The sequence below is a fragment of the Hypanus sabinus genome, chromosome 16, assembly GCF_030144855.1.
Source record: "Hypanus sabinus isolate sHypSab1 chromosome 16, sHypSab1.hap1, whole genome shotgun sequence".
Taxonomy (NCBI): domain Eukaryota; kingdom Metazoa; phylum Chordata; class Chondrichthyes; order Myliobatiformes; family Dasyatidae; genus Hypanus; species Hypanus sabinus.
The window spans coordinates 43790213-43807324 of NC_082721.1; the positions used below are offsets into that span (position 1 = coordinate 43790213).

The 17112-nt window shown below is 43.3% G+C and overlaps 1 protein-coding gene across 1 annotated transcript; it reads right to left on the minus strand.

Annotated features, from left to right (window-relative positions):
• Positions 1-14223: 14223 nt before the first annotated feature.
• On the minus strand, positions 14224-16627 carry LOC132405833 (immunoglobulin lambda-1 light chain-like). Its single transcript, XM_059990824.1, has 3 exons — positions 16525-16627; positions 16064-16420; positions 14224-14914 (listed from the first exon to the last, which is right to left on the minus strand). Exons 1-3 carry the CDS (start codon positions 16571-16573, stop codon positions 14592-14594), a joined length of 729 nt encoding a protein of 242 aa, XP_059846807.1. The 5' UTR covers positions 16574-16627; the 3' UTR covers positions 14224-14591.
• Positions 16628-17112: the final 485 nt, after the last annotated feature.

Here is a 17112-nt window from a genome sequence, read left to right on the forward strand (position 1 = left end):
ATGATGCACTGGAGGCCTTAGGGCAACAGCTGGATACAACTAGCAGGATGGTGTGGCAAAACAGGCAGGTACTGGATTGGCTTTTGGCAGAAAAAGGGGCTGTGTGTGTAATGTTTGCAGAACAATGCTGCACTTTCATACCGAACAATACTAACCAAGAAGGGTTTTTCACCAGAGCAATGAATAAATTAAAGAATCTGCGGACGGAGGTCAAACAGAATGCAAGATTTGAACATCAGTTCTTTGACTAGTTAGAAAGTAGACTCGGAGGATGGGGAGCATGGCTGACTAAAATGGAAATAACTGTCAGTATTGTATTGTTGAGCTGTGCGCTTGTGCTGTGCTGTTTTCTTCCTTCTCTCAAATCTCTTGTAGTCCGTGCTGCAACTGTCGTGGTTTCTCGTGCCCCACAAACGACCAGGAGATGCAGAAGATTCCACAAGAAGTATTAAACTTTAATTTGCAAATCCAAGCTGAGACAGTCAGTGAGCTAGTCGCTGATTGCCCACCGATCCTTGGACATAGCATTTTTTATAGCAATCTCCTGGTTTAGTTGCATAAGCATATCCAATCGGTCTATAGTTGTGTATCACCAGTACATCCACCGCTATTGTTTCTACCCATTGAATTAATCATGTTCTAACCTGCATCTCATAGCTACCTCTCATTGACACACCATTGTCTTCTACATTCTTAAGATTTCATTCTCTAGCAAATAGCAAGTTCAAAGCTGACTACATAGTTTTGTTTACACAGCAAACAATTTCAACTTTTATACTCCAATATATCCCCCTTTGAGACCCAGAGAGTCTTACACAGAGAAAGAAGACTAAGAGTCTGCGCACAAAAGCCCCAATAAACTCCAGCACTTATTCCCAAATCTCGAATTAAACTATAATTTTCTGCGCCAAGTCCTCAAAACATTCTCTCCCTGTGACCCTGGGCCGCTGAGCCAAAAACCTGTCCCTTTGTACCTGAGACAGGGAAAAAGACTCAGAAGCCCTTTCAATGTACTCCCACATTGTCGTTTTGCTCTTGTTCATCCTGCAGGTGTTGTATGGTGTAATGATACATTTTCGGTGTTTCTTTCTCCACTAAGCTTGCTTCAGTAATTGCCACGAGCATTGGAAATTGTTTGGTTGCAGCACACACTACAAGGGATTTGAGACAAGGAAGAAAACAGCACAGCACAAGCGCACAGATCAACAATATAATACTGACAGTTATTGCCATTTTAGTCAGCCATGCTCCCCATCCTCCGAGTCTAGTTTCCAACCAATCAAAGAACTGATGTTCAAATCCTGCGTTCTGTTTAACCTCCGTCCGCAGATTCTTTAATTTATTCATTGCTCTGGTGAAAGACCCTTCTGGACTAGTATTCGGTTCCTTCTGTTCAGTATGAACAGACCCTTCTGTTCGGTATGAAAGTGCAGCATTGTTCTCCAAACATTACACACACAGCCCCTTTTTCTGCCAAAAGCCATTCCAGTACCTGTCTGTTTTGCCACACCATCCTGCTAGTTGCATCCAGCTGTTGCCCTAAGGCTTCCAGTGCATCATCGATGTAGTTGATGAATCTCTATTGATTGTACTATATGGAGTTTATGCATTCAACATCTTTGCTTACCCCTATCACAGGTATGATAGCTTCCCAGTGAGCATCTCATGCGGAGTCAGGCATGTCATTCGATTAGTTTGCATGCGGTAACTCATCAATGATAACGGTAAAGCATCGACACAATTAAGTTTAGTGTCTGCACAATTTTTTTTTAGTTTGGCTTTCATGGTTCCATTAATTCTCTCTACCATGCTCTGCCACTGAGGGTGGTATACACATTCAAATCTGAAACGGCGGATGTACTTGTGATACTCAACTATAGACCGATTGAATAGGCTAATACAACAAAACCAGGAGATTGCTATAAAAAATGCTGTGTACAAGGATCAGTGGGCAATCAGCGACTAGCTCAATGACGGTCTCAGCTTTGATTTGCAAATTAAAGATTAATACTTCTTGAAGAATCTTCTGCGTCTCCTGATCGTTTGTGGGGCACGAGAAACCACAACAGCAGCACAGGATATGTTCCCAATACTTGTTGGAAAAGCACTCAGTGTCCTCATTCCATTTGCAACAACATAGTTATGTGAATCTGTATTCAGTTGTCTTTTCCCAATCAAGGCAAAATCTAGGAATCGCCTCAATCCACAAGCAGACCTGCGAATCGCAATCAGCATGGAAGTTCCACGTTTTGACAAAATCATGAATGAGAAGCAAGAGCAAAGAAGTCATTGAATTTTACATCCACAATTGGGATTGATTTTACTGTTTACATTTTTTTCTGAATAAATTAGAATCTGATTGCTCAATTTATATTTGCATTTATGCACTGAGTTAAATGCTAATATTTTTAAGTTCAAGTTGGTCACCCACAGTATTGTATGTGGTTCAATTTGTGGTTCAAAAATTAGAAATTAGACTTCTTCATCTTCAAATGTGGTATTACTTTTGTAGGGGGTGCGAATATTAATCAAACTTTTCCTAGGGATGTGGGGCATGGAAAAGGTTGGGAACCACTGGTGTACATTAACAGATTAATGAACCTATTATACTGCTGGTGTGGATGTCCTTGGACAATGCAGGACTGAATATCATTGTGTTTATTAAGAATTCCAAGGGGAACCAGAGCAGTGAGGTAAGTGGTCAAAGCAATGGCAAATGGCATTCCATCTAACTAAGTTCAATGGGTTGATGTTTGAGGAGGCAACACTTCATAGCATCATAGCAAATATTAAGTCCCTGGGGTCCTTTGTAAAACAAAGGGATATAGGAGTGCCAGTATATTGTTCCCTGAATTTATTGTCACAGATGGAGAGTATGGTAACAAAATCATTTGGCACGTCATCCTTTATCAGTCAGAATATGCGTATAGGTGTCAAAACATTCTACTGCAGTTGTATGAGATAATAATGTGGCAACACCTGTGCCATTTGTACAGTTTTCGTCCCTCTGTTGAAGGAACAAGGTCATTAAGCTGGAAAGAGAGCATAAAGAGTGATTTTTCAGAATATTGCTATGACTGAGAGTCTGTGCTGGACATGCAATGACCTTTTCCTTGAATAGCAAGAGACTAGAACAAAATGTAGTGGGGCATACACTGGGTGAGTACACACAGTTCCTTACCAAGGGAAAGTGAATTAAGAACTAGAGGGTGTAGGTTTAAGATGAAAGAAAGAAACAGAAGGAACCTGTGTCAGGTTAACTTGCAACTTCAGGAATCCCAGAAAGTTTGGCAGTTCAAGCAAGACCAAAAATAATACAGAAACTAAGCAAGAAGAACTCAGACAAACTACACAGGATCTTGAAGATCTGCATCATTCATGATATCTAGAATACTTGATGGAGGTATATAAAATTAATAGGTTGTAGATTAGACAACAATTTCAATGCAACAAATTAAAAATGCAATGGTTATAGAAACAGTGCAAATTGAACAAAAATGAAAAATACAAAGAGTGTGTAACAATCCCCACGATAGATGCCAACTGGGACATGCGTATCACAAAGTGAAAGCCCAGAAGTACTCAAATAACAAACAAGTAGAAATGTAGGGTAAACAATCCAAGGATCATTGCATTCTCATGAAGTTACACTGAAAATAGAATCCACATCCTATGTGGAAAAAAAAATCAAATGACTGTTGGTGTGACAGAACTCCCCTTCCAAGTCTGTCTCCTGGAAGTTTAGAGAAATTGGGGTGAAGCCAATGAAAATCAGGATGTAAAATACTCCAGACTGGAACCTAACTCCTCTCCACCAGGTCGCAACCCTCCCATTCAACTAAACGCCGGAAGTGCCCATTAACTTGAAAGGAGTCAAACAATCTCTGGACAGTGTAAACAGGTGATCCATTTATGATTCTGGGAGGAGCAGAGGCTTCGGTATACGGGCCAAAGTACGACCGATTCAGCATTTAAATTCTGAGATGTGAAAAGTGGGATTGTTTCGTCGATACCTGGGAAGTTGTAATCTACATATTACAGGATTGTTTCTCTTAACAACCCTCTTAACAGGGCATAATGAAGCCAAGAGCTTGCTTCTAGGATTCTAGTTGAAGGGTGACAGCTTGGGTTGACCCACACAAAAGAAGGATCCGGTAATTTCCTCTTGTTTCCATGGAATTGCTGCCCTATTGAAGTGAGCCAAAGTCCCCTTGGCTTTAAGCCATCACGGTTTACAGCACTGGAAAAAGAGTTTAGCAAATTGAAGAGTACATCCACTTCCTGCTCAGAAAAGAGAGGACACTTAAACCCAAACTGACTTTTGGAAGGGCACATATTAGGCAAAGAATGATGAAGTTTTGAAAGAGCTGTCTCTTCTCAAATTAACCGTTCACTTCCAGAGGATTGGTCTCCAGAAAGAAGGCAACAAATGGTCAATCCCAAGTCTTGGTTAGTCCTCTCAGTCTGACCATTCATCTATGGATGAAAATTGAAAGAAAGACTAGAAGTAGCTTGAATAAGTTTACAAAATGCTTCTAAAATTTGAGCACCTATTTGTCCCTTTTTAGGAAGAGAGAGCGCATGTGATATGTAAAATTATTGAGTGAAGCAGTGGACTTTGGGATACTGCAGGTCTGTCTCTTTTGTCTTTCTTGCTGTTTGCTCGAGTGCTGAGTGGAGGGCACTGATGACTTTTTGCTGGTTCGGTGGTGTGGCGGGCTGTTGCCTTGCTGCATGTGTTAGGGGTTTCTGGTGTCTTAATTATTTTACTGTCATTCCATCTTTGGGGCACTCCTCTGTTTTCCTGGTTGTTTGCGAAGAAAAGGAATTTTAGGATGCATATTGTATACGTTTCTCTGACATTAAATGTAGCCAGTGAGCCTATTGAATTAATTTGTGAACGCCCGTAAGACACCCTATCAGAAATAAATCTATGTGGCCTGAACAGGCCCTGCAATAAAAATCCGCAGTTTCACGGGCTGTGGGCAATGCAGTGGGGTGGGAATGGACAAGACCATGGGAGAGGAGAATTGGAAATTTTGGAATGGGTACAAATGTCAAAGTGTTGGAAAAATGACCTGACATCCCGATTAATACCAGACCACTAATATTGTCTTTTACATGAATTCCAGAGTGGGCTATTATCCTGGACACGTTTGAACACATCTGCCCGACGTTCGGGTGGCACGAAAAGGTTACCAAGGAGAACATTGCTGGAAACTAGATTACTGCTCTTGAGTATGTTTCTACTTTGGAAAAAATATTAGAACAGACATGAGACAAACGTTTATTTTCTGAAAGTATTGACTCCGGCCTATCTATTGAAACAGGGTTTCGGAGGTTCTGGGAATCAAATTGCCTAGATAAGGCATCAGGCTTAAGGTTCTTGCAACCCGGACCATCAGTAATGACATTATTAAATCAGCTAAAAGCAATGCATTCAGCTCACAAGCTCAATTCTCCAGAGCCGTACATACAACAAACAATGTTCAGCTCCTTCAAACCAGTACTGCCACTCTTCTAAGGTTAGTTTCACAGTCAACAACTCATGGGTATCGATATCATAATTGGATTGGGCAGGTGATACATGTTGTGGAAAATAAGCACAGGGATACAATTTTAATATTTGTTGGAAGTTCGAAAAGGTGGAAGCCTGATGATATCTTTCTTCATTGATACAGTAATAAAATAAAGACAGAGTAACTGATCAGTCTGGATGGAAGTGTGAGTGAGTACTCAGGTGTCGGTATGATATCAGTCCTTCATCCATGTTAATAACTTGTAGAGTGCACAACATTCAGACTTACAGCTGGCACAATAAATTTAGAGGATGATGATAATAGACTTTAAGGATACCCAGGCAGGCTTGGAGTCCCTTCACTACAAGCTGTTTATCTTCTGAGTGACAAATCTGCCACACTGAATCTATAACAGATCGATTGTGAATGTATATGGGAGCAGGCATACGAGGCTCAGGGATAAATGCATAACTTTTGCCTACATGGTAATGTTCAGGTTTGTTCTGTTCACCAAAAAACAGATAAATGTTATCCAGCTAATTTGTGTCTAATCTGTCTTCTCACACTCATCAGCAAAGGAGAAAAGAGCTAATGTCAATGTAGTGCAGAGAGAGTGTGCGAGTTTGACTTTGAAATGCTTTACTTCTCATATATTCAGCTGGGAGATGTTTACTTCCAACTGAGAGGTAAACATTGCTTCCATTGTTTCTGTAATCCATATCATTGCTTCCTGGGTCCATACACAAAATAATCAGTATCCTCCTTTTTCAAAAGAAGTCTTATTGAAATAAACACACACTTCATGTCTTTGTGAACTGGACATGCAAGCAAACAAAAAAACACTGTGCATCCTCAGGCAGAATGTATACAAGGAAATAAACAGTCGATGTTACAGGCCAGGAGACTTCAGCAGAAGCTGCCAGAATAGAAAAATAGGGTGGGAGTGATTACCAGGAGGACAAGCCGACAGCTGATAAGTGAAACCAAGTGAGGTGGTAAATTGGGGGAGAGGTGGTTGATATGTGGATTGGGCAAAGGGTTAATGAGGTAGGAGACTTATAGAAGGTGACATTGGATGAAAGATCAAAGGGCATAAGTCAGAAAGGTAGATAATAGTCATGAGAGTGGAGGAGAAGGGAAAGGGTGAAAGGGTAACCTGAAAAAGGAAAGGGAAAAAGAGAAGGGGAGAAGAATAGGAGGGATCAGAAGATACTGCAAGTTAGAGCAATTTTTGTTCATGCCTTGAGGTTCGAGGATAACCAAACGGAAAATGAGGTGCTGCACCTTTAAACTGAGCTTGGCCTCATCATGGCTGCAGAGCAGTTGAATTGAAATTGTAGCTACAGCGAGAACTTGGCTTTAATGGAGAGCAGGGAGAAGGTGCTTGATGAAGTGTCTCACCAACATGGAGAAGTCAGGACCGAGAGCAATACATGATACAGATAATTTCGCAGATGAAACATTTCCTTAACTTGAAGGACTGTTTGAGGACCTGAAAGGTGATGGAGGAGTAGCACTTGAGACAGTGGCAGGGATAAGTGCTAAGAGGAGGATTAGTGGTGAAGGATGGGTGGATAAGAGAAAAGTGTAGGAGCAATCTCCAAGGAAAGCGCTGAGATGTGTCTGGTGATGGGAAATTGAACAAGTTGGCATTTGTGAAAAATTATAAGCTGGATGTAGAGTGCAGATAGAATGACCTATCCCTGTTACAATGGGCCACGGGCAGGTGTGTGTAAAGTGGTGGAGATGTGGGTGAGGGGAGCATCATGATAGTTGAGATTCTCCTTTCTCTGAATAAATGAGAACGTCTCACATCTCCTATGTTCTGGAATGGAAAGTCTGAGAACAGATGCGGCAAGAATGTAAGATCTGAGAAACAGTACTTTTACATGTATAAAAATAAAAAAAAAAAGAGCTATGTTGTTGTGGCCATTACAGAGACTTGGATGGTGCAGGGGCAGGAAAGGCTATTCCAAGTGCCAGGCCTTGGGTGTTTCAGAAGGGCCAGGGAGGGAGGCAAAAGAGGTGGAGTGGCACTGTTGATCAGAGATAATGTCATGGCTGCAGAAAAGGAGGAGGTTGTTTTGGGGTTCCCCACGGAGTCCCTGTAATGGCAGTAAGGAATAGGAAGGTGTCAATGACTCTACTGAGTGTTTTTATAGACCAGCCAATAGTAACAAGGACATCGAGGAGCAGATAGGGAGACAGATTCTGCAAAGGTGTAATAATAACATGTTTGCTGTGCTGGGAGATATCAATTTCCGAATTATTGATTGGCATCTCCCTAAAGTGAAGGGTTTAGATGGGGTGGAGTCTGTTAGGTTTGTTAATGAAGGTTTCTTTACACAATATGTAGATAGGCCTAAAAGAGGAGAGGCTGTACTTGATCTGGTATCCGGAAATGAACCTGGTCAAGTGTCAGATCTCTCAGTGGGAGAGCATTTTGGAGATATTGAACACAATTCTATTCCTTTATCATAGCATTGGAGAGGGATATGAACAGAAAAGTTATGGAAACTTTCAATTTGAGTAAGGGGAAATATGAGGCTATCAGGCAGGAACTTGCAAGCATAAATTGGAAACAGATGTTCTCAGGGAAACATATGGAAAAAAATGTGGCAAATATTCAGTGGATATTCGCATGGGGTTCTGCATAGGTATATTCCAATGAGACAGGGAAAGGATGGCAAGGTTCAGGAACTGTGGTGTACAAAGGCTGTTGTAAATCTAGTCAAGAAGAAAAGAAGAGCTTACGAAAGGTTCAAAAGCTAGGTAAATATAGAGATCTAGAAGATTATATGGCTCGCAGGAAGAAGCTTAAGAATGAAATTATGAGAGCCAGAAGGGGTCATGAGAAGGCCTTGATGGACAGAATTAAAGAAAACACCAAGGTATTCTACAAGTATGTGAAGTGCAAGAGGATGAGACATGAGAGAATAGAATCAATCAAGTGTGACAGTGCTAAAATGTGCCTGGAACCGGAGGAGGTAACAGAGGTACTTAATGAATACTTTGCTTTGGTATTCACTAAGGAAAAGGATTTGTGTGATTGTAGGAATGACTTACAGTAGACTGAAACGCTTGAGCATGTTAAGGATATTAAGGAAGAGGAGGTGCTGGTGCTTTTGTAAACCATCAAGATGTATATGTCACCGGGACTGGAAGGGAGGCACCCCGGACTACTGTGGGAAGGAGATTGCTGAGCCTCTGTCAATGATCTTCGCATCATCAATGGGGATGGGAGAGGTTCCAGAGGATTGGAGGATTGCATGTGAAAGGGAATAAAGATAGCCCAGGAAATTATAGACCATTAAGTCATACTACGGTGGTCACTAAGTTGATGGAGAGGATGCTAAGAGGCAGGATTTATGAACATTTCAAGAGGCATAATAAGATTAAGAATAGGAAGCATGACTTTGTGAAAGGCAGGTCAAGCCTTACGGGCCTGATTGTGTTTTTTGAGCATGTGACGGAACACATCAATACAACTAGAGCCATAGACATAGTGTATATGGATTTCACAAGGTATTTGATAAGGTACCTCATGCAAGGATTATTGAAAAAGTAATGAGGCATGGGATCCAAGGGGATATTACTTTGTGGATCCAGATCTGGCTTGCCCACAGAAGGCAAAGTCTGCATGGAGGTCGGTGACCAGTGGTGTGCCTCAAGGTTATGTTCTCAGACCCTGTACTCTTCGTGATTTTTATAAATGACCTGGATGAGGAAGAGGAGGAATGGGTTACTAAATTTCTTGATGACACAAAGGTTGTGGGTGTTATGGATAGTGTGGAAGGCATTAATGGCAAGACTGTTAGCAGTGTGGAGGATCAGAGGGATCTTGGAGTCCGAGGCCATAGGACACTCAAAGCTGCTATACAAGTTGACTCTGTGGTTAAAAAGGAATACGGTGCATTGGGCTACATCAATATTGGGATTGAGTTTAAGAACTGAGAGATAATATTATAGCTTTATAGGACCTTGGTCAGACTCCACTTGGAGTGCTGTGCTTAGTTCTGGTTATCTCACTACAGGAAGGACGTGCAAGCCTTAAAAAAGGTGCAGAGGAGATCTACAAAGATGTTGCCTGAATTGGCTAATATGCCTTATGAGAATAGGTTGAGTAAACTCAGCCTTTTCTCCTTCGAGTGACAGAGGATGAGAGGTGACCTAATAGCGGTGTACAAGATAATGAGAAGCATTGATCATGCAGATTGAAGCTTTTTACCAAGTCTGAAATGGCTAGGACGAGAGGACAATGTTTTAACCCTTACTTACAGTTCATAATCTATACCTTCACAGTATGGTCCGGGTCAATTTTGATCCGGCCACTGAATCCCCTCATAAATATCAAATTTAGAGCCACAGATCTATTTAGAATGTATAAATGGCCTATCTGACATTAATAAAGGGGTCACTAACCCCTAATTAATGTTTCAGAGATCTCAAATCCATTTCAATAGATACGGGTCAAATTTGACCTGGAGCAGCCCCAACGTAAAAAAATTTGTAGCACCTGTACAAAAGTATAACATTTTTAAATATATTCATTTATGTGCATTTTGGGTCACTTTAGGAAAAGTTGTCAAATTTCGGCTAAAAAAAAATAGCATTTAGGGTGTTTGTACTGCTGTCCAATGTCAAAACTGGTCAAATTTGACCCGGAAAATATGTATGGGTTAAGGTGCTTGGAAGTAGGTACAAAGGAGATGTCAGGGATGAGGTTTTTTTATGCAGAGAATGGTGAGTGCGTGGAATGGGCTGCCGGCAGCAATGCTGGAGGTGGAAATGATAGATCTTTCAAGAGACACCTGGATGGATACATGAAGGTTTGAAAAATAGAGGGCTATGGGTAAGCCAAGGTAGTTCTACAGTGAGGACATGTTCGGCACAGCTTTGTGGGCCCAAGGACCAGTATTGTGCTGTAGGTTTTCTATATTTCTGACATGGGACACACTTGTCCTTCTCCTCCCTCCTCACCTCATTCATTCTAGTATGTTCCCTATTCCATTTCCATCCTGATGAAGGGTGTCATCCCAAAACATCGACAGTTTATTCATTTTCATCTTCATGCTGTCTGGCCTGCTGGAGTTGCTCCAGCTTTTGTGTGTATGCACTAGATAAACATAATCCTGCGTTAGCTGCTGCTTTCCTGAACATATTGACTTTAGGGGACACAGAAGTCGTTACAGAGGGAAGTGATGTCATTTTGAAACCCTACCTGCTCACCATGGCATGGGTGGTCATGGAGGTCTCCACGAACAAAACGGCAACTCTCAGTTGTAAAGCGGAAGTGATACATTGCAGAACCAACAAGTGAAGACTTGTAGGGTGTCAGCATGTTGCATGCCCGTGGATGGATGCACAGAGGGCATCGATCCTCCGGACTCGGTGTCACCCTCCTTCATCCCGAACATCCCACCGGCACCACCAATTACAATGGCATAGTCAGATTAAGAAAAAGACACATCTGGTTTATGGAACTTTCAATCTCTTTACGCCCCGGAAACGCCGATATACAGGGTTGGTACAGGGTTAGTTAAGCATTCCTTAGGAAAAGGCCACTGACAGAATCCTTTATTTTGAGCCAGTATTTCAAGTAGTAGCCCATCTTGGAAGATCTTTCCTCTCCCTGGGGATAGATTCTTTGGAGCTTCTGTAGGCGTTTCTGCAGTTCTGTTTTTTTTCCCCGGAATGTGGTTGTCATCCCCTTGTCTCAGCCCTGTTTGGGACCCTCCAGGCTGAGTTACCAGAGCAAAATTTTGATGCATTTAACTCGGCTGCAGGACATCTTCACAGGAACAGCTCAAAAAGCAAAGCTTTTGGAGAAACCAGTTGCCCATATTAGAAAGGAGGATGGCCTGTCCATATATGTCAGATTGATTCCATCAGAATCACTCCATGGCATCTATGATTCAATATTTGCACAGTATGGTTGATGGCCATTCTAGTATTATAAAGGCAATTCCATGCATATTGGCTGACCAGATTATACAGTGAAGGGATTGCAGAGTTAATTATTTGTTATGGGAACCTGTAATAAATACAATCGTACAATTGGCCTCATTTTTCAGGGCAAGCACTGGAAGACTGGACTGCCAACGAAGGCATTCATTGGGTGTAGCATACTTCCTATTACCCTCAGGCATTAAGAGATGAAGGAACCCTTCATCTATTAACATCAACCTTGCTGATAACACTATCCCAAGCCTCATACAACCTGAACAAAGCATCCTTACACCAAGATCGCAGTTGTACTTCAGAACAGGAGGAAGCTGTGGGCACAAACTGGCCTCATAGAGAGGGGAGGGAAAGTGCAAACATGATAAAAATCGGAACGTGAGTATTCTTTAGCTCTGAGAGAGAAGGAGCGTTATGCCTGAATTAAATGGTGGGATTGGGGGATGGAAAGGAGGCTAGCTGGAAAGTGATAGCTGAAACCAGGCAGATGGGAAAGGTCAACGGATAGGGAAATAAGAATCTGACAGCAGAGAAGAGTGGACAATGGGAGAAAGGAGTGGTTGGTGGGACCCAGAGTGAAGTAATAGAGAGGTAAAGGCTTAGAATGATGAATAAAGGAGAGGGGACATTTTTTTGTTTAACGGAAGCAGAAATCGATATTGATGTCATCAAGTTGGAGGGTACTCAGACAGAATATGAGGTGTTGCTCCTTCACACTCAGGGTGGCCTCATCTTGGCTCAGGAGGAGACCATGGGTGGTCACGTTGGAACGCGAAAAGGAACGAGTATCAGAATTAAAATGTTTGTCCACTGTGAAGCTCCACCCCTCATGAATGGTGCAGAGTTGCTGTACGAAATGGATCCCCTGTTGATGGTCGCCCTGACACTTTTGTGGAAACTGACTTACAAACTTTAAATACACTTTTGGCTTACCTTCCCAAGATAAATTTCTATAGTAGTACTATATGTTGTGCTTGCTTAGCAGTTCATTTAACCGAATACCCTTATTAAGCCTATTACGGTATGTTAATTTAACTGTTTAAATGATTATATTATAGTTGCTACCTGTGTTTAGTCTGTATTTTGCTCTTGTATAATCTACCAAAGGAATCAATGGCTGGAGTGTAGGGAAAAGTTTAAAATAGATTCCTTTTTAGTATATGCCAAATGCGTAACACACAATGGGGGTTTGTGAGATATTGGTCTGTAATGTGCGAATGATTTGAGAAAGGACAAAGGGACCTATCCACAACAATGTTTGGAGAAATGAGTGTGAATACTAGTCTACATCCCCGAGACTAGTTAATGGTCTGTGAAAACAAAATGATACCGCAGCCTGGAACTGTCCCATGGGAAATTATTCGGCCAAGGGGACTTGAAGGGTATTAACATTAAACAATAGACGCAGAAGTAGACCATTCGGCCCTTCGAGCCTGCACCGCCATTTTGAGATCATGGCTGAACAATTACTATCAATACCCGGTTACTGCCTTGTCCCCATATCCCTTGATTCCCCTATCCATAAGATACTTATCTAGCTCCTTCTTGAAAGCATCCAGAGAATTGGCCTTCCGAGCCAGTGCATTTCAGACACCCACAACTCTCTGGGAGAGGAAGTTTTTCCTTAACTCTGTCCTAAATGACCTACCCCTTATTCTCAAATCATGCCCTCTGCTACTGGACTCTCCCAGCATCTGGAACATATTTCCTGTCTCTATCTTCTCCAATCCTTTAATAATCTTATATGTTTCAATCAGATCCCCTCTCAATCTCCTTAATTCCAGCGTGTACAAGCCCAGCGCCTCTAACCTCTCTGCGTAAGACAGTCCAGACATCCCAGGAATTAACCTCATGAATCTACGCTGCACTTCCTCTACAGCCAGGATGTCTTTCCTTAACCCTGGAGACCAAAACTGTACACAATACTCCAGGAGTGGTCTCACCAGGGCACTATACAAATGCAAGAGGATTTCCTTGCTCTTGTACTCAATTCCCTCTGTAATAACGGTCAACATTCCCTTCCCCTTTTCACTGCCTGCTGCATTTGCTCACTCACCTTCAGTGGACTGATGAACAAGGACTCCGAGATCTTTGTATTTCTCCCTTACCCAACTCTACACCGTTCAGATAATAATCTGCCTTCCTGTTATTTCTCCCAAAGTGATAACCTCACACTTATTCACATTAAACACCATCTGCCACGTATCTGCCCATTCACCCAGCCTATCCAAGTCACCCTGAATTCTCCTAACATCCTCATCACATGTCACACTGCCACCCAGCATAGGATCATCAGCAAATTTGCTGATGTTATTTTCTATGCCTTCATCCAAATCGGCACGAATGTTTTGTACCTTGGGATCTTTTCTTATGCTGGGTCACGACTAGTGCCGGAGTTGGAAATAGGTACCAGGACACTGAGGAAGAGCCATCCCACCCCACACCGACCTTCTTTCTGTTTGCTTAGAAATTTCTTTTTCTCACCTCAACAATTCCGTCTACCCCCATGGCTGTCTGTTTCTCTGTCGAAGTCTCACACTCTCTTCCTCTCTCCACCACCCCTTCCTTCCCTCCCTCGCTCCCTCGCCCCCTCCTTCCCTTCTCCACCAACTGCAAGACTGTGGCATTTTAGATTGCCGGACTTCCTTTGTAGGAGCCGTTCAGCCCGCACGAGTCTCCTCCCTCCTCCCACCCAAATGAGAATGTTAAGCGCATACAAGAGTAAAAGACTCAGACACGGAAATCATTCCTGCACTGAACATCTTTATTAGCAATTTATGGCCGTTGCCACCTGTCAGTCTGATACTGCTGAGAAATCATTAGCAGACTCATGAATAATTTCAATCAGATCCATCCCTGGTAACAGAGAAAACAATTCACTAGCTGATGTTTCTAATGATGACAAAGTTACAGGCCACTTTTACCCCACGTAGCTTCTCGGATAATGAAACGGAGCAATATCAGCCTCGGGTGCAAATATTATAACAACACAATGGAAACCACAGAGCTCTGGTCAGAGTTCGGAGTACAGTGAATAGGGTGGTAGAGGGAGGTAAAAGATGCAAAAAAAAAATCTGTTCGGAGCAAACAAGTACGAGGCCATGCTCTGTTTTAACAGTTGGACTGTGTGACTGTTGCGGAAGTTGTCGAAGCCGCTCCGAGATTAACCACGCAGGAGTATACCTTGCCGCTACTCCAGTCTGTGCCGGGCACCGTCAGGTAGCTGCTGAGACTGAAAGTTCTGTCCGTGTTCTGCCTCACTGAGCTGGTTTTCACCTCACGGCTGGTCGGACTCCCGTCCACTGTCCAGCTGACGACAGGGAAGCCCACCGACAGCTTACTGACCAGGCAAACTAAGGTGCCGGTTCCTTTAGCGGAGATCTCCTCGGCTGACGGCCCCAGCAGTTTCACTGAAGGGTCGGGGAGCTGCTGATCTAGATCAGGAACAAGAGGAGACATGTTTCAGGTCAATGAAGATTTTCACAGTTGGATGCTAGTGCTAGAAAAAGATTTCAGCTTTCAAGAACGGTGCCCAGGGTATCGCTAGGGTGGAAGTCAGTGCCGATGGAGGGCAGTGCATTTTAGACAATACTGAAGGACTGGAAGTTTGTGACCCAATCCTGCAGAGTCGCTGGATTACAGCATCACCAGCTCGGTGACCTCACTTCTAGCTCTTGGGATCTATCTCGGCCTGTGCCAGCAGTGACACGTTCCTTCCCTTTGCTCCATCCACTCATCAGCAATGCGGGCCCTCCCACCCGCATCACCCACAACTATTAATGTGAGTAAACCTATTTCTGCGCTTACCCAGAGTGCAGGGCAACATGTGCGTGGTCCTGACTTTCACAGAGCTGGTTTAGGGAAGTCACACTGTCACGATGCGGAAGCAATTACTGTGGGCGAAGGAAGGTGGGATTCTCCCCAGATCCGAACCTTTGGCCTGAGTCTGTGTAACGACCAGAATCACTGAGAGGCCGTATCCCAAATGGAACAGTGCTCAGTTGAAAAGGGGTCGGGAGAGAGGAGGGAAGGACGAGGCAATTGGATGGGCATCTGCAGGAGTTTTCTACCCTAACCGTGAGAATTGGAAGTTCAGTGAAAGTTGGAGGGAGGTTTCACGAGAACATCCTCATACAATAACTTGAAACTTGTAGTTCTGTTTTCTTGACAACCGTGGGCTACATCATATCCCCAGTGATAACTCGGGCCTCATTCTGAGAAGCTGAAGCTCCTCACGCTGACTTCCAACAAACCAGAGCAAAAGCGGCCAAGTTGATAGGATTGAAACCGGGAAAACATAGAGTCGGGCGGACAATTTCAGAAAGTGCAGATGCCAGGGACACAACATACAGCACCAGAGAGTAAACACAACTGAAAAGAGAGCTTGTTTAAAGATGATTCACACAGTACTCTATATTCACTTAACACAACTTCATCGACCCGCGGTACGTGGCATGACTGGATCCTAAATTTGCGTTTTCATTATCAAATTCGCGAATTAATAATAATGTATAAGTTATTAATTGCCGGGTGACCATATTCATGCAGCTAGTAATTGCAGGAGGGATTTCACTGTCACTTACCTGTGACAAAGAGCTTGGACCCTGGGCCGAACAAGACATAAGTTCCCGATGAAACCCACTTTGCGCAGTAATAGACGGCAGCGTCAGTCAGCCCCACATTTTTTATGTTTAACTGGTAAACGGTGCCGGCGCTGTTGGCTGTCGACGTGAAACGGTCGCTGCTAAAGCCAGGCCCATAAGTCGGGGCGCTGTGCGATTGATGGTAGTACAGGATCCATTGTGGGGTTGTTCCTGGTGTCTGCTTGTACCAAGCTACGTAATAGCTATCCTTTGTTCCGATGTTACATTCCAGCGCGGCCGTGGCTCCTGGTCTCACCGACACGGTCGGAGGCTGAGCCAGAGTCTCGGATTCTCCGGCTGTAAAAAAACAGGAATTCAACATTATCCATTGACTCTTGAATGTGTCCCCTAAAGCCCACATCAACAAACGCTGGCGGTGCAGTCGTGCTGCCTGTACTTACAGCCCAGCCACATTGCCAGAAACAAGAAAAAGCACAACGTCCGTATCATTGCTGTCCGTCAGCTTCCTACGTCCCTTCAGCCGATGGATCTGTGACAGACTGTGGCCGCCGTCGCCAATGGTACCTATTTATAGAGGCGTTCATACCAGGGAGGAAACCCATGCAAATCAGGGTGACTCACACTGACCAACCAGAGCAATACACACAAAATTCCCGAGGAACTCAGCAGGCTCGGCAGGATCTAGGGAAAGAGTACCATCGCCGTTTCGGGCCGAAACCCTTTGGTAATTCTCTATCCTACTCCGGATTCACGCTTTCGATCTCTATTCACTCTTTCCCAAGATGCTGCCTTTCCTGTTGAGTTCCTCCGGTATTGCTCGGATTTTCAGCATCTGCAGATTTTCTCTTGTTTCTGATCAACTAGAACAAAGGATTTGAAACCTTCCTATTCACCGTCTCACACTATCAGCATGAGGCAGTGCCAAGGCGGCAAAGAGCAGATCAGTTGATAAAACTAAAGTGTATGAACAGATTGTTCTGTGTCCGATATCTCCCACATTTGTACAGAAAGCGGCTGATACAAAGGTC

Excerpts from the sequence above, each read along its gene's own strand:
- LOC132405833 (XM_059990824.1), bottom strand. The coding sequence starts at position 16,573 with ATGATACGGACGTTGTGCTTTTTCTTGTTTCTGGCAATGTGGCTGGGC. Across the intron at positions 16,421-16,524 it reads TCTGGCAATGTGGCTGGGCT|CCGGAGAATCCGAGACTCTG; the intron begins GTAAGTACAGGC and ends GTTTTTTTACAG. Across the intron at positions 14,915-16,063 it reads GTCCAAGCTCTTTGTCACAG|ATCAGCAGCTCCCCGACCCT; the intron begins GTAAGTGACAGT and ends TTCCTGATCTAG.